General features: G+C 32.5%; 2 protein-coding genes across 4 annotated transcripts in view; both read left to right on the top strand.

The window, feature by feature from the left end:
- LOC126694423 (receptor-like protein EIX2) overlaps window positions 1–23,612 on the top strand; it is a 119,039-nt gene that overhangs the window by 21,220 nt on the left and 74,207 nt on the right. The gene's annotated exons all lie outside the window — the stretch shown is intronic.
- On the top strand, window positions 6,538–9,756 carry LOC126694422 (receptor-like protein EIX2). The gene has a single exon (XM_050390676.1). The coding sequence runs from the start codon at window positions 6,571–6,573 to the stop codon at window positions 9,658–9,660; it is 3,090 nt and encodes a 1,029-aa protein (XP_050246633.1). The 5' UTR covers window positions 6,538–6,570; the 3' UTR covers window positions 9,661–9,756.

Raw genomic sequence — 23,612 nt, 5'->3', positions numbered from 1 at the left:
AATTGATGCCTAGCAAATCAATCTATAAGGCTGACCAAATGGACTAGATTCTTATCTTGATTTATTACAACTTTGATATAAACTACCAAAACAAATAAGGGTCGTATTGACATATGCCCTAACAGTAATTGTTAATAAACTATGTTAGAAAAGTTTTAACAAAAGTTTTATGGCAAATACAAAATGCTATCAAAAACATTAATTGTTTTATCATTTTCCCATAAAAACATTTCTAAAAATAGTTCCTAAACAATTCCCTTAGACCATTCGTTAACATTTCGCAACAGATAATATATATATAAAAAAAAACACTCATCTCTCTTTTCTCCTCTCCTCTCTCTCCCTCTCCCTCTCTCTCCACAGCAAGCCAAATCACCACCACCACCCTCCCGCCACACTCAAAACTAGTTGCCACCACCACAATCAAAACCAACCTCCACCACCACCACCACAATCAATACCTGTCCACAAATCAATCCCATAGCAAATAAATAAATAAAATAAACTACACTAAACAATAGAAGCCACCACCCCACAACTACTGCCACTATTTGAAATACAACACCACCACCGCCACCACCATCAATAGCCACCACTACCAAATCCATTACCACAAACCCAAATAAAAAACAAAACAAAAATCAAATCGAAACTACAACCCATTACCACTAACAAAAAGCACAACAACCACCACTGCTGCCCACACACCACCACTATCATCATCGAAAATATCCACAAACACCCAAATCCAAACTCATAAAAATCCACCGTGAAACCCACAAAACGCATAAATCCAAACTCACAAAAAACCTATAGTTGGATATAAGAGGTGAGGGGGTCAGAGATGAGTGAGAAGGAGGCAGAGGAGAGAGAGGCTAAGGTGAGAAATAGAGTGGCAGACATGCGAGGGGGGCGGAGATGATGAGAGAGATGGATGAGAAAGAGAGAAGTTGAGATGGGGAGAAGAGTGATAATAATAGAGGCAGACGGGTTGAGAGAGAGAGAGAGAGAGAGAGAGAGAATGTGTGTGTGTGAGGAGAGAGAAGATAATAAAATATAATATTTTAGTTTTACATACTTGCTAAAGTAGTCTTTAAAAGAAAGATTCATTGTAGCAATGTTGTATATCTTCTTAGGACTGTTTTTGATAGTTGAGAGGGTAAAATAGCAACTTCATCTAAAGAGTTGATCCTCTTTACTAGCCCATGCTCTACAAGCTTTGTAAGAGCATCAGTATTGGTGGTGCCAAAATTGCTAAAAAGCTATTTTAGCACCCACCACACCAAAAAACATGCAACATCAGTGGAGGTAAAGTTAAAAAATTTAACAACATAACTACAGTAGAGTGGTACCAATACCAGTTTACTTTAGCTACAAGTTAAAATTAAAAATCATTATTTTATTGCTTCTCTCTCCATCAATTACTGACTCACATCTCTCTCTCTCTCTCTCTCTCTCTCTTTCATTCTCACTTCTCCATGTCTCTCTCTCTCCTTCACTCTCTTGGCTTGCTCTCTCACTCAACCAAACAGTCCAAACCTTTAACCTCTTGCCGCCTCCATCACTTATCGTCTCCCCTCGTCCATCTGCTCATCATCTTGCTCAAACCCCCTATTTTCTCTTCATCTCAAGTGACAGATTTGTGGATTGATTGGGTTGGAGCCTGACTTGGCTTGGCTTGGCATTGATGCTAATAGCAGTTGTGTGGGTCGGTTGGTGGCTTGGCTTTGTGGGTCGGTTGTTGTGGTTATAGGTAGGAGTTACAGTAGTTGTTAGTTGTGGCAGTGGTGGTGTTGTGGCTAGGTTTGGAATGATTTTAGGCAATGGTTTTCTATTGATGGGTTTTTATTTTTATTTTGATGAATGGGTTTTGATTTTAAGGTTAATGGATTTTGTTTTTATTTTTTCTGGTTAATGGGTTTTGTGGTGGCTCGTGGCTAGCTTTATAGCAGTGGATCAGTGGTTGATGGTGGTTGAGTTTATGATGGTGGATCATGGCTAGTGGCAGATCAGTGGTGGTGGTGCCATGAGTGTGTTGGGTTTGAAAAGAGGGAGAAGATAGAGAGATAGAGATGAAGAGAGAGAGAGAGAGAGAAAATAATAAATAAATGAATTAATGGTGATGTGAAAATAAAAGAATTGACGTGGAGTGAGTTGTGAAATTGTAAGTTAAAATAGATAAAGTAACTTTTTTAGATACTAAAAGCTAAAAATTTAGCTCCATCAATGTTGATGTTCTAAAAATCTTTTCTAAAAAAGTTGTTTCCAATATGAGGAAGACTGCCAATTGCCAAGATACATATATTAGCAAGAAAATCAATGTTTCCTTTTTTGCTTTAAAAAAAAAAATATATATATATATATATATATATAATTGGGTTCAAGTTACATTTGATGTAACTTTAAGTAATATTACACCACTCAATATTTTTTAATTGGATGTGAATTTTGACAAATCCACCGTTAAATTACATTATCCTCATATATTATCCATGCTTGCAAAATTTCAAGATGATAAAAAATTAATTATTATGTCATTAATCAATTGTATAAATTCAAGCTTTTGTAGTTTAAAATAACGCATAAAAGATGAGTTTATGGATCGAATGGTAAATAACATCCAATTGACATAAAAATTGGTATGAATATTAAGAACATATAGAACATGTAATTCAATGGTGAGATTTTCAAAATATGAATTCTATAACAAGTTATTGGGTGGTGTAACATTACTTAGAGTTACACCAAGTGTAACTTGAACCCAACCTCTATATATATATATATATATATATAATTTATTTTGTTGCACATTCATACACTTTAGGATTTCTTGATGATGATAAATATTAACTTTTTCTTCTCCATTTCAATGCCTAATTGGAGGGAATGGACAAAGTTCAACTACAAAATTTGTCGTAGTTTAAGATTGCAACTTTACTCAATATCTTTTTATTGGAGGTGAATTTTGACAAATCCACAATTAGATTACATTTTCTTATTATATCCTCCATGCTTGCAAAATTTTTAGAAAATTAAAGACCAATAACAATGTCATCAATAAATTGTTTAAATTGCAAGTTTTTGTAGTTTAAAATTATGCGTAAAATATAATCTTATCAATCATATAATAAAAAATTTCCAATTTGCACAAAATTTGACATGTGTATTAAAAGGGTAAAGACCGTGCAATCCAACAGTTAGATTTTCAAAATATATAGTAATGTTAATGATATTGAGTAAAGTTGTAACCTTATGCTACAATCAATTTTGTAGCTAAACTTTGTCAAAAAATAAGATTATTGTCAACCATTTAACCCTAATATCCAGCTATAAACAGTCATAGCTATAATATCCAACCACATGAGTCTGTGAGGGACCTATTCCAATTTAATTATCCTTGAATTTTGTATACATGTAATAATCAATTAAATTTCCATCTAAAATAAGTTGTACTTTTTAGGCATGGAAGAAAATTGATGTTCCATTCCATGTACAAGACTCACAGTCAATGCTTGGCGCATAAGAGTTGAACATCTTACCTAAAGCCCATGCTCTGAAAGCTTCAGAAGAAAAAAAAATCCATTTAAGCCAACACAAAATAAGAAGTTATAAAGGAATTTTTAAAAAATAAATAAATAAAAGACTTGTCAAAAATAACGAAAATGTAATCTATGCTTCAATTCTTATAAGGATGAACACAATAGCAATACCCTTTCTTCTTTTTCTTTTTTAAAGAAAAAAAAAAACCTATGCTTATTTTGTTTGTATGATAAAGTCGCCTATTCCAATTTTACTTATCTTACTATTACTGGTAGAGCCCAAAAAGGAACATATTAGAAAACATATTACTAATATCTTTTGGTATGGATTATTGTTGATACCCATTTTTGATAATATTGGTCCAAAGGCTGAAGAAGGAAAGAATATGGCAAAAGCCCAGTGGGCCCACTTAGCAGAAACTGACAGGAAATAAGAAGGAATGAGGTAAAGAACTAATGGGCTCAGCCAAGTAAAGTGAAACATGGTCTATGTTGATCCTATATCGTGAACTCAGATGAGAAGTTCCAGATGCCACGAGAATGAAAAAAAATGGGACAAAACCAAGTCGCAATAGTAGAAATCGCATGGGGAAAGAAAAGACGAATCATCAAGAAGAAGACAATAGTGTAATGGCCGAAGCACCACCAACGTGTAGCCCAGCCAATGCAGGGAAAGTGACTGAAAGGGGTACAGACGATGTGGTTTGGTGAAGGGGGAAAAAGAGCCTAGTTCTGGTATTCTGTTAGGACCTTTTTTGGGAGATGCCCTGTTGGGAAGGCACTTTACCCATAGTAGGTAGTAGACCAGCTGGGACCACTTGATGCATGCTGGAGGGAATTGATAAAAAGAGACCCAAGGTTTTACCATTTAGAGAGAGAGAGAGGTACACACCACAGAACTTGTAGGAGAGAGTTTGTTGTGAAGTAGGTAGTGAAAGAGAGAGAAAGTCCTGTCCACAATCAGGGATTAGTGGAGGTTGAACCCATACAACTAGAGGGCAGTGGGCACTTCTGAAGAGTGTCAGTAGTAGACAAAAATGGTGGGTGAACAACAAGGCTAAAAAGGAGAAATTACATGAGTTTGATTTGGCATATAAATAGGAATAGTACCCATATGGGGAACAAGAATACTAACCTAGGCAATCTGAATAGGAAATTGAAAGTGAAATAAGTAGGGTTATAAATGAACCAAACCGTTCATGAACAACTCAAGCTCGGCTCAATGAAAAGCTTGTTCATGAACAAGCTCGTGAGCTATAAGGCTTGATACAAAACAATTTAAGCATATAGACTCATTTATAAGTTTATATATGTTTGCTAAATAAGCTTATTACACATATCTTAATAATGATATGGCCAACATGAGATTACTACCCATTACCTTAATTTTTTTCCTTCCCTTTAAATTGACCAAACACTACTTTAGACTTTAGTTACATTTAAAAAAATAAGAAACAAAAAAATTTAAGTGAGCCAAGTATGATCCTTCCCCATCAACAATCTAATGTAAAATTATGAAACATGTTAATCTTTTCCCATTTATAATAATTACAAATAAGTATTTTTCTAATTTTTCACCATCTAACGTGAATGTAAAAATTTTGTTTTGAATAATTTTTGAAATTGTAGACAATGAAGGATGAATGAATGGATTTAATTATGTAAAATTTAAATTTGAATAATGGTTAATCATAATTTTGTAGGGTATCATCATGTTGTCCAATGCAATAAATTTGTCTAGTAATTTGAGAGTGGAATCAACAAACTCAACACAAAAAATAATTAATGATAATTCACATTTTGAGATTTAGAATTAGTTTAATTTCGCCAGGTTTTTGTAATTCCAATAACTAAAAATGTTACCTGGTTGTCTTAAAATAAATAAAAATGTTCAAACTAAAAGTTCAATATACCATAGAATTTTTATATTTAAAAAATAAATCATTTTTATTGAAAGTGGTGTCACAAGAAGTGATATCACTTTTTTCAATATGCTAAAATTATTGTTACTCTTATTATATAATTTTAGGACACTAAATGTTCAATAACCCTCCAAGCAGTGACATCACCTTTTTCCATCCTAGACAAAGGCCTTGTAGCTGAATTAACATCTCCCCATGTACAAAGTGCTTGGGATTTAGGGGAGAAAGGGTTCGAGTTGCGAGGTTAGCAGCATGTTGTAATTATTTCTCAAAAAAAAAAAAAAAAATTCCGTCCTCTTTCAGATTACACCAACCAAACTTGCTCTTAGTAATGAATAACTACTTAAGTCATGGTAGAACATCTTTCACAATGTTTTCACAATAAATTCTAAGTAGCAGGGTATTACTAATTTTAATTTGAATCCATCATTGAAATTATTTTATTACCCACCAATAAAAGCAAGTAACATCTTACATCCTAAAAATGGTTATAGGAGTATTATAAAAATGTTATACACATAACTTTTCTATTAAAAGATGATTGAATTTTGAATGATTAATTAAATTCCTGTCTAAGATAAGTTGTGCTTTCACAAGTTATAGAAAATTGGTATATGTAGTAATCAAATGAACCTAAGGGTCCACAAAAGGAAGGTCCCATCTACAAGACTTATAAGGTCCGAATAGGACTTATTTTACTGAAACTAAAAACACTGTAGCAAAATAATTTTTAAATATGTGAATAGTACCATAGGACCCATTTTTAATGAAAAAGTTGCTAAAAAGTGAGATTTATGGGACCCGTGAATAGTGCACAAGGCCCACTGATATGTTGAAAAGGGGTTGAAAAGTCAAATAGTGCGGTTACTGTTTATGAACCGTACATAAACAGTAACCGTTGTCTCCTAAAACGCGTGAAAAAAAAAATAAAAAGACTCAAAATGCCCCAGACGTGTATCCAAACCCACACATAGAATCAATCCCCAACATACAGTAAAAATTTGTAAGCACAGTACAAGAAGACGGTCTCTCTCCTATAAATAAGCATGCCATTACCAATAGTACCATTCATACAAAATCATAAATTAGTTTTATTATTTTTATAAAGCATGATGATGGAGGGTTCCTTGAGATTCATAGCTCCAACTTTAACCCTTTTCCTTTGTTTGCTCACTATTCATCCTAATTTCTGCATTGCGGACTCTGAGGTTCGTTGCATTGAAAGCGAGCGACACGCCCTTCACAACTTCAAGCAACAGCTTACAGATCCTTCAAACAGGCTTTCCACTTGGGCTACTGACAAGGATTGTTGTGACTGGGATGGTGTTGTCTGCCACAACCGCACCGGTCATGTCCTCCAACTCCATCTCAGAACCTTCTATCCTTTGTATGACGAGCTTACTACTAATGATGACCAATATGAAGCTTATGAGAGGTCTGTGTTCGGTGGTAAGATAAATCCTTCTTTGCTTGATTTGAAGCATTTGATTTACTTGGACCTCAGTTACAATAATTTTGGTGGTATTCAAATTCCCAAATTTCTCGGTTCAATGGGAAGCTTAAGATATCTTAATCTCTCCAATGCGAGATTTGGGGGATTGATTCCTCATCAACTTGGGAATCTCTCTAATTTGCAATATCTCAATCTTGGAGATTCTAATTATTATAATGATTTATATGTCGAGAACCTTCAATGGCTCTCTGGTCTTCCTTTACTACAACACCTTGATTTGAGTTCAGCAAACCTTAGCCAAGCCTCTGATTGGCTACATGATATAAACAAACTCCTTTCCTTGTTAGAGTTACGATTCTCATATTGCCGCCTCTCTGGTTTCATCTCGCCCATACCCAGTATTAACTTTTCATCTCTCACCACCCTTGATCTTTCATACAACTCTTTTGAAAACAGGTCGATTCTGTTTTGGGTCTCTAGTCTTCATAATCTGGTTTCTCTTGATCTATCTAACAATCAGTTTCAAGGTCCAATCCCTGTTCATCTCCAGAACTTGACTTCACTTGGGCACCTCGATCTATCTAGCAACACTTTCAACTCTTCAATTCCGAATTGGCTGTACAGTTTTAGTCATCTTGAGTTTCTCAACCTCAAGGAAAATAATTTGGAGGGTACAATCTCTAGTTCCATTGGAAACCTAACATCTGTCATTAGCTTAGACTTGTCAACTAATGAACATGAAGGAAAGGTTCCAAGATCTTTAGGTAATCTCTGCAAGTTAAGGGTAATTAGATTGTCGAACAACAAATGGAGTCAAGAGATATCTGAAATCTTTGAAAGTCTATCAGGATGTGTTTCAAATGAACTAGAGATCTTAGATTTGTCTAATGCTCAACTATCTGGGCAGTTGACTGATGAACTTGGGCAATTTAAAAATCTGGTCATCCTTTCTTTGGGGAATAATTCAATTTCAGGTCCTATTCCATGGTCTATAGGAAATCTTTCATCTTTGAGATCCTTGAACCTTGAAACTAATCAAATTAATGGAACTCTCCCTCCAAGCTTTGGGCAGCTCTCCAAATTAGATTCTCTATATATTTATTCAAATATGTTGGAGGGCGTAGTATCTGAAGTTCATTTTACCAATTTAATGAGATTAACAAAACTTGTTGCTTCTCATAACCGACTAACTCTAGAAGTGAGTGACAATTGGACCCCTCCTTTTCAAGTCAACACTTTATTTTTGGAATCATGGAATTTAGGGCCAAAATTTCCTTCATGGCTCTATTCACAAGAGCAACTTTCGATCTTGGACATATCCAATACAGGGATTTTAGATGTAGTTCCTCCTTCATTTTGGAACCTATCTTCTCAGTTTACGCATCTAAATCTCTCTCACAATCAGATCTATGGAGAGATTCCAAATATCTCAATGATTTTGTCCTATTCTTCAACAATTGATATGAGTTCAAATCTCTTCACTGGTGGGTTGCCTTGTATATCCTCTAATGTGGGCGTCTTAGATCTCTCTAACAATTCGTTGTCTGGATCTATTTCGCACTTTTTGTGTTACAAGATGAATGAGTCCAAACGAATGTCATATCTCAACCTTGGTAGAAACTTGTTATCAGGGGAAATGGCTGATTGTTGGATGATGTGGCAAAATTTGTTTACCTTAAATTTGGGAAACAACAATTTGTCAGGTTCAATTCCAACATCCATTGGATCTTTGATTTATCTTGGGTCTTTGCATCTATACAACAACAAATTCTCTAGAAAATTACCATCCTCATTGAAAAATTGTAAAAACTTGGTTACTATTGATATTGGCAAAAATGAGTTTGTTGGGAGCATACCTTCATGGATAGGACATAGATTTTCAAGCTTGGTGATTCTCAGCCTTCACTCAAATAATTTCTATGGTCACATCCCGGAAAAACTCTGCTCTCTAACTTCACTCCAAATCTTGGACCTCTCAAATAATAAGTTATTTGGAAGCATTCCTAGATGTATTGACAATTTCAGTGCCATGGCCACAAATAACAATTCAAGTGGTCCCCTTTTTTTACTTGAACAGTCAATTGGCCATGGTACTTCTATGCTTTTTGAAAGTGCATTGCTTGTGATTAAGGGGAAAGTTCTTGAGTATTCCACCACTCTTCAACTTGTAAAAAGTATAGACCTATCTAAGAACAATTTATCGGGCGAGATCCCCAGAGAAGTGACTAGTCTTCAAGGATTACAATCATTGAATTTGTCATTTAACATCTTGATAGGAAGGATTCCTACCAATATAGGTGTTATAGGATCACTGGAATCTATCGATTTCTCTGCAAATCAACTTTCAGGTCAAATTCCTCAAAGTATGTCAAGTTTGACATTTCTAAGTCAGTTGAACTTGTCAAACAACAATTTAAGTGGGAAAATCCCTTCAAGCTCTCAACTCCAGAGCTTCAATGCCTCTTGTTTTATTGGAAACAAACTTTGTGGAGCTCCACTAATTGAGAATTGTTCTATAAGTGATGTAAAACCCAACGTTGAAAACAAAAGGAGCAAGGATTTTGGTGGACCTGAAGTGGATTGGTTTTACGTTAGTATGGCACTTGGATTTGTGGTTGGGTTTTGGGTTGTATTGGGTCCTTTACTATTGAACAAGCGAGGAAGAATCATGTACTTTCAATTCCTAGATCACCTAGGGTACAAACTCTGGGGTGTTGTGGCACAAACTTGGCTACATTGTAAGTAAATGTTGTAAGATTCTTAATATTTAGTGCAAATGTCTTGTAATCATAGTAATCAATATTTTGATGATGTTTATTTGATCTTCGAGCTGATTGATACTTGTATTATTAGCTATCTTCATTCCATTGACATATATGAATGTTTCTTCTTCTGAATATCAAATGCAATCCAAGTTGTAGTTTTATTATCTCTATATATTACAATGTAAAATCACTTTTCAATTAATACAAGAAATTGAACAATTAAAAGCAATATACAAAACCTTAAAATGGTGCCCAATTTCTCAATATCTTATTGATCACTTTGTAAAGTCTCAACGAAAAAAGGTTTGTGCATATCTCAGCAAACTAAATGGGCTCTTTGTAACAAACTCAAAGGCTATTTGGTGGATTCCTTGCAACAGAAATCTAAGAATAAAGCTCAGGCAAAAGAAGTGGGTCCCCAAAGTCTTCTTCTTCCTTGGGGAAACACCTGGCCTTTGATGTTTATTGGTAACTAGGTGATAATGCACCCTTTGTGCAGGCATGCTATAGTTTTGCTTCAAAATAATTTACAATTTTTTTTTCTATGTAGTTCCAAATTTTGTGGCTACATCTGTTGTGTATGTCAACGTGAGTGAGTAAACATAATAAAACTGTTGATTCAATGAGTATGTTTGGGTTTCGCTGTTTTACCGAGGTATTGTAACCAAAGATTTATTTTTGATGATGTCCAAGTCTCTCTTATATTCCCTCTGGACATTGACACTCTTGGTTTAGTTGAAAGGTATGGAAACTGAACTATCAGCCTCCTTAATTATGCTGCATTTATTTTGATTTTAGCAACATATTGGTGACACACTGCACTGCAAGTAACAGGCTTGATTTGGAGCTTGTATGTAATTTGGAGAAATCATCTTTTTTGAATCCCAACTCTTTATTGTGAGTTTCTTTTACATGTAAAAGAGAGCTTCCAACAAACTGGATTTTGTGACTGCCAGAGTTTCTAATTTGTGATATTTTGAAATAACATTCCCAACTCTTTCCATTTTTTGCTTCGACATCCATATTCCTTACATGAAATTCCTTGATTGTATATTAGAAAAATCTGAAATATATATGCATGTATATTCATAAAATTAGGTTTTGGTGAAGAGGGATTTTACCATCTTAGTCTAGGTGAAATGGGGTTTTGTTGAGTTAATGATTTTCTGAATTGCGGTATGGATTTATTTGAGTTACTGGTTCTGATTGTGGAGGTCATTGAATTGAGAGAGAGTTTGTGGGGTGAACTTAATCGTCTGTGCTGTTTTGTTGGGGTTTTAATATTGTTTGTGAAGATTTATCTACACTTCTTTTTTACACTTGTTTGGCATGGTAGAAAATGAAATCCAAAAAGCTGTAGTTGACAAGACCACATTGGAATTAAGTTGAGTTGTGTGTGTTTGTAGTAGGATATTAGGGGACACTTTATGCAGTAGGACATATCGTACATAAACACTTACAAAACCTCTAATTTTTTTTTTTTTTTAGTAAAGCAGCCCAAGATTATATTTCTATTATCTGTCGCTCTCTTTTCTGGGTGAAGGTGAAGTATACTTGCTTCAATATAGTTGTCTTTGGTTTCCTATGTAAAATTCATTAATATCCTCATCCTATGTAATTTTTCTTTTCCACTAGTAATGCAAAATGTTGGTGCCTTTAGTTTTCCAAAAAAACTCAACTGCACTTTATTGCAACTATATGCCTTGGTTACATTAAGCTCATACAATTTTAAACAATACACAATATTGTATTGTAGTATGGCCACATTTCTTTTGCTAATAATTAGACATTGAGTTATTTCTGACTACGTCATCCATTCTTGGTGTAATTTTGGCAACTGCTGGTGTTGGTAACTGTATATGATTCTCCTTTTAAAAAGAACTATCATTTCTCATTCCAACACTCAAATTTGTAAAACAGGACTCTATCATGGATTTACAAATATCATTGTATTCCAAATACAACAAGGTTCTCCAGTATTTACTAAGTACCTATCCAATTGAAATTAGGTTTCTATTTTCTATGTTATCAACAAGAGTTTATTTTATCTCTTGTAGTTAATAGTTTTGGATTTTTTAGCACATGGATCATGACTCTAGTGAATATGGTTGAATACTTGAACCTTATCCAAACCGTTCCAAACTCTAAGATAATATAATTAAGTGGTGGCATTTAGAGTATTGGTAATTAAAGTGTTTCCAGTGAGTTTGAGTTTAATACTAATGTTGTGCTTAATGTGGTGTCTATGGGGGGAACGAAATTGGAGGACGTTTGAGGACATGGAAAGTTTTGACGACTAGCTATTGGCTTCTTTTAGTAGCTCACTTTTTGACTGGTCTAGGGCTTGGGGACTCACCACTAGTGATTCTCTCCTTATGTTCCTTAGCTCTCTCCTTTGTAATTAGTAGCTTTTTTTTTTCTTTCTTCTTTTTTCTTTTCTTTCTCTGTAACCGTTCTCTGCCTTATGTTTTTCTGCATAAGGTAGTGTTCTTGAATATAAATCCTTATTACTTATCAAAAAAAAAAAAAAAAAATCTCTAATATTATGTGCATTTGATGATGAATTTAAATATATAGTGTAGTTTTAGATATTTGGTCCATAGAGATGCTCTTATAATTGTGATATTTGAAAATTAGAAGGAAATGTAACTGGAAAGGGTTCTTATTACTATCCAATACGCACAACTTAGCATTTTCACCTTGAGGCAAGATTTTTTTCCCCTTTTGTTTAGTGTGTTCTCCGTTAATCTACCCTTAACTTTTTCCAAGCATATCTGTGCAATATATTAGCTGGAATAGTAATTATATAGAGTTGAATTTGGCCTAGAGGTTGTGGTGTGCATTACCTTCTTCAATTCTTTTGCACAGGACATTGCAAAGGCTAAGGAATTCTTTAGTAGGGAGGAATTGACATTGGCTATTGAAGACTGACAGTCTCAATCATATATAGCAACTTGAGGTAAAAATTGGATTATAAATTGTGTGGATCCAGGGAGATACAATTTGCTTATAGCTGTCTGAAATTTGAAATGGTATTTAAAACTATGAATGCAGAATCCATTGGATGAACAAATTTAAAAGATTATGCATATGCTTTTCTTGATTAAAGAGTACCTTATAACTTACTTGATTGTCTTTAACTTTTTTTGCTAGAGTAATATGTTGAACATGTGTAATTGTTATTAGTTGCCTGCCACCCTCCACTATGGTACAGAATAATTTCTCATTCACAAGTAGCTAACAGTGAAAGCAAAGGACAGATTTAAATCAGGGCGGTTGTGTTGCTTCCACAAGAAACTAACCAAAAATCCTGAGCTTGGCAGTTGCTTTACTTGTTGGGTAAAGCAAAAGGTAAAGTAAAATACACCATAAAGATCAACACAAAATAAGAAACTGAAAGAAAATATTGAAAAAGGACTTGTTAAAAATAACGTAAAAAATTAAATTTAACTGTTTTTCAATTAGATTGGACTAGTTAATTTCATCTTTCTCTAGTTCTTATAAGCAAGCAAGCGTAGAGTTTTTACCATACCAACACAAGTGCAAGTTGAGAAGTAATTTGGACCCACAACAAAATTTATCAATTTCTTAATTAGCCAATTATGTAACTCAGTTATTACCTGTTAATTACCATGAGCAGTAAAGAAAATAACACAAGATATTGAAAACCACTACCGGTTTTCCTAATCCTAAAAAGGATTTCACCATATGAATTAAAGTTGCAATATGAATCATACTCATGACCCTAGATTCTATACAGTAGATTCTTACTAACATGAGCTCATAATTAGCTCCAAGTGGATTCTTTTATCTTGAAAACCTTCTACAAATCGTGTTGATGACTCCAAGGACTGACTCCAAAGACCACCTTGAAGATTTGATCTCAACAATAACACACTAGCAATAGCAGGCTATTGTGGCTTCAACCTTGATCATGAAATAACAACAGTGTCTTGAGATTGATCTTCTATTCTCACTGGTTTTGGTGAAATTGAGGTTTTGATTTTCTTCTTAGATGCACAGCAATACTTCAATTGTAGTTGTGCTATAAAGTGCCTTTTATATGTATGTATGCCACAAAAAAAAAGTACAAGGCAACACAAGCTCAATTATAAAAAGTTAGATTTCAGGTTTCTTGTATCTCAATTGAGCAAGTCACTACTAAGAAGTATTAAGAATCTTGCTTTGATCTATTGGGACTTGATTGAAGGTCCTACAAAAGCACTATCTTGATTGATCGAGACATAATTGAAGGGCAATTGAAACTCCATAATTCTTTCTTTTGAGCTGCTTCTAAGACATCTGATTATGGATCCAAACAAGATTAAATGTCATAAGATCTTTCAACCTAAAAACCTAATGCTCTTTTAAAATCCATGTTTATTTTGTATGTATGATAAAGTTGCACTGTCATGAAAGTTAATGAATTTTGATGCATATCCCATTTTTCATTTATTGACACGGTAAGGTTTGCTGACAAAACCAGCAAATACTTGAAAAACATTTTAATAATCTCTTTTGGCATGGATGTAATTTAATAACAAGTAGGTAGTGAATCCCTCAAGAGAAGACCAACTTGGCTTGTCTGTTGAATGTTTGATTCCTCAACCAAAATCTATTTTGTTCTACAAATTGTTATTGCAATTCGAGATGAACTTATCTTGAATGAATGTTTTCCAGTAGACTTTTAAAAAAAAAAAAAAAAAAAAAAACTTGGATAAACTAGTTAGATAGTTTTATTTCTATATGAAAACAAATCATAGTATATTGTTTAGACAATAGTAGACTATTGATTGTATTAGGGAAGGAAGTATACAATTAGTCTCAAATTTCTCTAAATAAAAAATTCATGCAATTGGATCATATTTCTATACATACGCGCTACCATTGGTATTTTGTTTGATTGCTTTCTTCCTAGTGGACCAATTGAATTAAGTTGATTATGCTATTCATATATCAAATTGGAACTTTAAAATGAATAGGATTGGAACTTTCATCAATAGTACATAGTGATTGCATGAATTTTACCCCCCAAAAAAATGAACAAAAAATTATTTTATCCTGTTTTTAACCATTTCTAAATAGGCCCACTAAAATTACAAACGACTGTAACAACCATAACAATCGCTTCTTCTTTTTAGAATAAAAAAAGATAACAACTTTGATACTGCTTCATTACATCAACACATTTTGCACAAATTGCATTGAAAATTATGATTTGTTTTGTAGTATGTAGTCCTTGAAAATATAAATAAAAAAGCTATCTAATAGTAAATTTGTAAAAATTCACATTCAATAAAAAGATATAGAAATGATTTAAAGGCATTCTCTCTAAACTTATCAGCCAACACAGTCTATGTGTATAGGTTGAACCTATACATGGGGAAGGCCAAAAATAAGCCTTACTAAACTTCAATGCCAAGGCCCAAATCATATAAGCAATAGGGCCGCAAGATAACTGAAATCAGCTTATTGAGTCCCACAAAAAAATAACAACAGCCAATTGAACCCACGGCCGGAGCAATCTCAAGTTCAGATTCAAGTGTTTCGCTGTAACCAGTGAATTCGGGAAAATAAGGAGCAGTGGTTCTTTCAACACCGAGTAAGAAAATTATAAAAGAATGAAAGGAAAAAAAATGTCAAAAATAACTAAAAATTCACTTTTAACTGTTTTTTATTTTTTTAAAAAAAAATTTCACAGCCATACCACCAGTTCCATTTCTACTAAAGCCTAAGCGGATTGCTTGCAAAAGCAGCAAATTAGTTAAAAAAACGTGTTTCTAATAAATATTGGTATGGATCATAAGCAAATTTAAAAACAAACTGCCATTGTAATTTGGGAGAGGACTTACTTGATAAGTGTTTGGCATATTAACTAAAATCTATTTCACGATTAGAATTCCACTTTATTATTTCTTGAATTAAATTTTTTTGGCAGGATACTAATTGTTCTAGGTAAGGCGGTTTCCAATTGGTCCTAAATAAGTTTCTCCATCAAAAATATTCATTCATAAGATTCAGAACCACATTTCTACATATAACACCATTGGTATTTTATTCTTGTAATTTTTCTTCCTAATCAACATATTCAGTCAATTTGATTAAGTATTAATATTAAAGAACTTTTAAAATCAGTGGAATTTTAAGTTTCCTCAGTTCATGGAATATATATATATATATATATATATAATTTGGTTCAAGTTACATCTGGTGTAACTTTAAGTAATGTTACACTATCGAATAACTTGTTAATGAATTTATATTTTGAAAATTTCACTGTTGGATTACATGTTCTATATGTTCTAAATATGCATATCAATTTTCATATCAATTGGATGTTTTACCATTCAATCCTTAAACTTATCTTTTATGCATTATTTTAAGCTAAAAAAACTTGAATTTATACAATTGATAGATGACATGACTATTGATCTTTGATCACTTTGAAATTTTGCAAGCATATATATATAAAAGGTTGAGTTCGAATTACATCTGGTGTAAGTTTAAGCAATGTTATACCACCCAATAACTTGTTAATGAATTTATATTTTGAAAATTCTACCATTGGATTACATGTTCTATATGTGTTCTAAATATGCATATCAATTTTCATATCAATTAGATGTTATTTACCATTCGATCCTTAAACTTATCTTTTATGCATTATTTTAAACTACAAAAACTTGAATTTATACAATTGATAGATGACATGACTATTGATCTTTGATCACTTTGAAATTTTGCAAGCATGGAAAATATATAAAGATAATGTAATCCAATGGTCAATTTGTAAAAATTCACATACAATTAAAAAATATTGATTGGTGTAAATTGCTTAGAGTTACACTACGTGTAACTTGAACCCAACCATATATATATATATATATATATATATATATTTATATTAAGATAGTTTCAACTTATGGCGTCTACTCATGAGGATAGTTTTTTATCATTAGACTAAGATACTAATAAGTTTTTGGTATAAGCGGAAATTAAATTCTAGATCTCTTTTTCAATCATTAGAGACTTTACTAGTTCATGGTACATATTGGTGGCGTGAATTTAACCAACAAAATTTGTTGTTAACTATTTTCGACCTCTTTTTTTTTGGCGAAAACATCATTTTAGTCCCTACATTTTAGGGTCACGGTCAATTTGATCCCTACATTTTAGTAGTAGTCAATTTGGTCCCAATTATTTTCAACTTGCAGTCAATTTAGTCCCTACCATTAACTCACAAACAAAAAATGCTTATGTGGTAAACGGTCTGCCTTGTTGGCGCACATGCGGCTAACATAATAATATAAAATCAATTAATTAAATATTATAAAAGCCACATCAGCATTTTGATAATAAAAGAACTCCATGTTAGACAAAAAAAATTGAAAAGATTAATTAAAAGAAAAAAAGATTAAGAAAATGATTTTTTTAATATATATAAAAAAAAAATCTCAATTTCTTTTATTTTCTTTTGAATTCTTCACTTTCTTAGTTTCTGTTTCTAAGCACAATACCTAGGACACATAGCAATCTGACTTAAACCAAAATTTTTTTTATCAAATATAAAGACTCAATTTTCTTTTCAATTTCTTTTAATCTATTTTCTTAGCAGCCACATAATAATCATACAACTATCAAAACCTCCACAGATTTGACCATCAACATTAGAACCACCGTACGCTGAACCCCTCACTATAAACGCCTTGGTATTGGGATTTTTTTGGCTAAACACTCGGTATTGCGATTTGATTTCATATTGTGGTGTTGCCAGGTATTATGTTTGGAAAATAAGAAAGTGCAAGAATTCTAAAGAAAATAAAAGAAAGTGAGAATTCTTTTTAAAAATTCATTTTCTTTAGTTTTTTTTCTTTTAATTAATCTTTTCAGAAATTTTGTGTCTAACATGAATTTCTTTTATTATTAAAGTGCTTATGTGGCTTTTTAAATATTTAATTAATTGATTTTATATTATTATTTTAGCCACATGTGCGCCAACAAGGAAAACCATTTGTTACGTAAGCATTTTCCATTTGTAAGTTAACGGTAGAGACTAAATTGACTATAATTTGAAAATAACAGAAACCAAATTGACTGTGACCCCAAAATGTAGGAAAAAAAATAGTATTTTCGCCTTTTAAAATTTTTTATGTGAATTAGATCACAAAATATAGCTAATAACTCTCTCCATTTATCATCATCATCATTATTATTATTATTAAATTATGCCGTCATATCATTAGGTTAAGATATCAATTGATTTTTGGCGAAAATGTACTTTTGGTCCCTACATTTTGGGTCATTTGTCAATTTGGTCCCTAAATTGATTTAACTTCTAGGTCAGTTCCTGATTTTTAAAAATCGTTTTTAAAATAGTCCCTGCCGTCAATTCAGTGATAAAAAATGCTGAGATGGCAAACGGAATGCACTATTTACTGACATAGCTAATAGAATAATAATAAAAAATATATTTAACATTATTTAAATGTCATGTCAGCATTTAAATTAATAAAAAAAGCCAGCCCTAAGAAAATTTAAAAAAAAATGTAAATTAAATTTAAAAAAAAAACCTTCTACTCTCTGCCTAATCTCAAACTCCCTCTCCCTCTCTCTTCACCCTACACTCTCTATCCCCACTGAGCTCACAAGCTCAGCCTGCTTCTCCACCAGGCGCCGAAGCTCACAATCTCATAAGCAGATCACATCGTGAGCGTCGGTGACCGCTGCCATTGTTGGCATCGGACGGCGTGATCTGCTTGTGAGTCCGCTGCCATTGATCTGATTGAGTCGGCACAGAACCTCGGGACGGTGAATCGCTGCCGTTGTTGGCATCAGACGGCGTGATCTGCTTGTGAGTCCGCTGTCGTTGATTTGATTGAGTCGGCACAGAACCTCGGGACGGTGAATCGCTGCCGTTGTTGGCATCGGACGGCATGAGAATCTTCGCGAAGGACAAGACTTTGTCCTCACCCACAGCGGCGACGTCGTTTTGGCTCCTAGAAGGCTCCGATGGACAGTCGACGAAGTTCTGTTGAGCATGAATAGGATGGACGAGGAGCCTGGCGAAAACCTCGTCGGTAACCGGATCGACGAGGAAATCAACTGTTTTGGGTTTTTTTTTATTTTTTATTTTTTATGACGATTTGTATATTTTTCTAGATTTATAGGTTTGATTTCCTAGAGGTTTCAATGTTGATTGTTTTGGAATTTTTTGTGCTGAGATTGATTTTGAGTGGGTTAGTCAATTGGGTTTGTCTTGATTTGGAGAAGAACATGAAGATTGAAGTTCATGTTCTCGGTTGGAAGTTTCTGGGTTTGACATTTTTCTGGGTTGGAGGTTGATGATTTTTCTGGGTTGGTTTTCTCATGTGGGTTTGGGTTTGATGATTTTTCATGTTCTGGAGGTTTTGGTGGAGGATAGGGATTTTGTACGAAATTTTGCATTGTTCTGGGTTTGATTGTGCTCTTGTTCTGGGTTTGATTGTTCTTGGATTCGGGAAGAACATGAAAAACATGTTCTTGTGTTCTTACCTCCTGAAAATAATGAAATCAATAATAATAATAATAATAATAATAATAATAAAATTAGATTTAAAAGTTTGTTTTTTTAATTTAAAATCTGACATGGCTTTTTTTAATTCAGAAAATGCTGACATGTCATTTAAAAAATGTTAAATATATTTTATTATTATTATTTTATTAATCACGTCAGCAAACAGTCTATTCTGTTTGCCATCTCAGCATTTTCTGTCACTGGGTTGATAGCAGGGACTATTTTAAAAATAATTTTTAAAAATCAGGGACGGATCTAAAAGCTAAATTAATTTAAGGACCAAATTGACAAAAAACCCAAAATATAGAAACCAAAAGTGCATTTTCGTCTTAATAAAATTATAACCATGCACTTCAATTCCACGGCTCAGTTCCTTTCGTTTAACCCTTGCATGACAAAATTGTGTTCTGGGTTCTATTTTGGGACTAATTTAAATTGGGCCGAACAGCCCAAGTCAAAGCGGATGAGATAAGACTTATTTGGGCGAACAAACGGACAAGCACGTAATGGACCTATGAGCAGAATATAACTTTGGACGACATTAGGTCACCATATTGGGCAACCACACTTACTGAATAAAAAACTCCTAAGGCCGAAAAAACTTAGGTAGGTTTGATAACTCTCTTCTTCTTTTTTTTTCAAAAACAATTATTTTATTTTATTTTTAAGACTAAAAAATTTATTTGACAATCCAAAATGGACTAAAAACAAAAATTGTTCTCAAAACTCAATTTTGAAGAAAACTAAAAAACATGCAAAAGACTGTTTTCAGTTTTTAATTTTCAAAAGTCAATGAAAACATGTATTTAATTTAATGAATCTATCTCATTTAATAAGTTAGTAATAAAGTTCAAATCCTAATAATAACATATTTTAGTATTTTTTATTTTTTCTTCAAAAAACTATCTTTTTAATTTCAATTAACCAAACATGTTTTTGATTTCCAAAAAAAAAAAATTGTTTTTTCTTTATATTCCCAAAAACAAGTTTTTAAAAATAGAAAATAAAATTTATTACCAAACATAACCTTACTCTGCTGGGCTCTTCCAAATTCAATTTCAAACAATCAAATTCTTAACCAAAGGGGCAAAGGTTAGGTTGGAGGAAGATGCATGTGGTCTTCTGCTGACAATGGCAACCTGATTCTTAGCCACGTGTCAGATATGGATCACACAAGTCAAGAAATATTGGCTACTTCAGCTGGTGCATGAATCATGATCTAAATTTCCTCGCTTTTTAGCCAAAACACTAGCCATTAAATGCCCAATTTTAGAGAATTTACATGCCCAATTTTAGAGAATTTACATAAGTAAAAAATTACTCGCATCAGATCATGAACCAGTGATGTAAATAGAATCCGGCTATAATGTTTGTCTAAATTTAGGAGGCACTATAGGTTATATTCAAAAAAAATTTTATTATTTTTTTTATGTTTCTTGAAGGTGAAGGAAGAGAGTGTATGTTAATTGTTGCATATGATAAGAGAGAAAGGATTAAAAAATGAAGAAAAAATTAATATTTTAATAAAATAGAGTATATAATAGATAATTAGATATAAGTATTTTGAAAAATAGTTAGCTAAAATAGAAAAAAAAATATTCTTATTTTAAAATAGACTGTAATTTTCACAGAAACTGATGTGAATGCTTTTACTATGCAACCTTATTGATGAGAGGTTATCTCATGATATGGTTTCATGAAATTATCTTCATGATCGAGACTGTTTCATAAGATAATTTTTTCTTCCTAAAATAATCAAAACAACCTTGAATCACTAACCTATCTTATGGCTAATCAATTCAATAGCAAGCCTAGCTAGCACTTCCTCTTACAGCTAAAATGTGATTACTTAAATTGATTTAATTTTCAAATCTAAGTGAGAAGAGTAATGAACTCTTGAGCTTGGTACACACCCTCTATCCCAAGTAAAATAAGACTTTAAATCACTATCTTGTTTGTCATAAGATATTGCTTTCCATTAATGTTGTATCTAATAAATTTCCTATTGTTCAATATGAAAATTTCTGGTGTTGGATAGAAAATTTTCCTATTGTTGTATAAAAAATTTTCACACTGTTGAACATGGAATTATGTATTGCTAAATTCAATATGTCCTTCCTATAAAATAGTGAAATACAAAATACCATCCTTGCGGAATATTTCAGTTTTTTCCTACCAACTCACTACTCAACTTATAATTTGGGTTCGATCCTTGTTTGAATCAAAGTTTTAGGTGTTTAGCCTATAAGTTAAGGCTCAAGGTGCATCGATAGTAGCTACATAGATGCTATTTGACGAAGTGGCGTAGATTTGACTATCTCATCTTGAATTGGAGGTTGAGAACCATACAAACATGGATTGAAATGTGGTGAGACAAAAGAAACCCAACAAATTGATACCTTTAAAAAATAAACCAATCATATCTATCCTATTAAAATCAAAAAACAATCAGAACCCAAATTAATTTCTAATTAATTGGTAATTTTGCACCAATTGTTCAATTTAAGTTTCTTAATTTTTGTACAAGTGACCAATTTATAATTTTCAACATAATAACTGAGAATCCAAGATGACCACTTTGTTTACTTAGATAATATCACTTCATACAACTATATTGTTAAATGTTTGTGTCCATAAACACAAATTCCAACCTAGCGCGCAGTGGCATGATTTCATCTAGTGTAACTAATTTCTTTTGCATCTCCACGGTAACGTGAAATCAGTAAATTAAAACCCAGCCTAACAGTGAACTAAAACTCTGCCTAAAAACTAATCGATGATAATTCACCTTCGGAGCTCCAGAGTCAGTTCAACCTAGCCTAATTGTTGTAATTCCACTACAGAAAAGCTGCCTATAGTGACGTTGTTTTTAGTGGCGTTCATAGAAAATGCCATTATAGATGCTCAATAGTGGCGTTTTCTAAAAACACTGCTATAAGCTTATTTATAGCCACGTTCTGCTTCAGAATTCTAATATGCAGTATTTTCATGGAATGCCATTAAAACTTCTATCCCTTTTCTCTTTGCAATATTTTAAGGTACGTAAGATTTAGCTAAACTCCATTCAACCCTATTATTAATATTTCATTCAGAACTCTACATATGTTTCTCAATTTTACTTATCTTATTAGAAAATATGTTGCTAATATCTTTTGGTATGGATCATAAAATAAGCAGATTTAATAACAAACTGTCATTGTGAGAGGGATAAATCCAGCGAGATTTTCAATAATCATTTTTAATTAATAATCATTCATTCAGAACGCTGTATATGTTTCTCAATATATGCTCTAGTATAAAAAGTCAAGTAAGAACTGCCTCACCATTTATTACTCCCACCAGCAAAGAAATTCAAAGTCTACACACGGTCGCGATACCAAGCCACTTGAGTCAGAGAGGACTTGGTGAGGGACAGATAACCTAATCCATTTTAAAGAACCTTGACTATTAACCATTGAAATATCCGTCTAAAGTACGCTGCACTTAATTTTGACAGGTAAGAAAATTGATATATCTACACAAGTCAACCTATTCAGCCTAAAAAACAAAAGACATGTCAACCTAAGGACCCACAAAATTAATAGAGTCCTTTCTACGACTACAAGACTTAATATATTTGACTTGCAGTCGCAAATTACCGCAGGATCAAATTCAAAGCTGAATCATAAAGTTGAATAAAACAATCGAATCCAATTATTAAATTTCTTTCTCTGAAGTTTTTTTTTTTTTTTTTTTTATTAAAGCTTATACCAATAATTAATTTTAGGTTTACAGCTTCAATAAATTAAATAACAAAATAATAAATAAATGTTTGATATATTTTTGTGACTCATAGGATAGTTTGTAGTGCTTGTTAAGGATGAGTTATTAACTGTAGGGTTTAACCAATAAAAAAATTGGTATGAAATGATGAGGAAAATAAATATATTATTAAAATGATAAGTGAAATTTAAAAAGTTAGTTCCATTGGCTTTACATTTTATAAAACTAGTAAAAAATTTGACATAAAGTAAAAAGATTTAACATAAATTATTTTTTGACGATGTCCATTAATACTACCCTTTTTAATTTTTTTTAATGCAAGTAAAAGTGTAAAAAAAAAAAAAAAAAAAACTATCAAGCAAAACAACATTGCTTCATCTGACCTAGATATCAATCATTTAGTAGAAATATTTTTACCACACTTAGAATTAATTTACCTTTAACCAAGAGTCTTAATTATAATTCCATTGACATTTTTTGATATTTAAAAAAAAAAAAGAAGTTCACCAAAAAAAAAAAATGTTTAAGATTCAAATTACTTGTCCCATCTCAACTATTGAATTTTCAAAAATTAACGAATCTTTTTTTTTTTTTTTCTTTTATTTACTGCACTCCCAG

The sequence above is a fragment of the Quercus robur genome, chromosome 8 (genome assembly GCF_932294415.1).
Source record: "Quercus robur chromosome 8, dhQueRobu3.1, whole genome shotgun sequence".
Taxonomy (NCBI): Eukaryota; Viridiplantae; Streptophyta; class Magnoliopsida; order Fagales; family Fagaceae; genus Quercus; species Quercus robur.
The sequence above is the reverse complement of the archived record's forward strand: the minus strand, read 5'-3'. Positions and strand labels throughout refer to the sequence as shown.

What these genes read in the sequence shown, in the direction of transcription:
- LOC126694422 (XM_050390676.1), top strand. Translation starts at nt 6,571, where the DNA reads ATGATGATGGAGGGTTCCTTGAGATTCATAGCTCCAACTTTAACCCTT.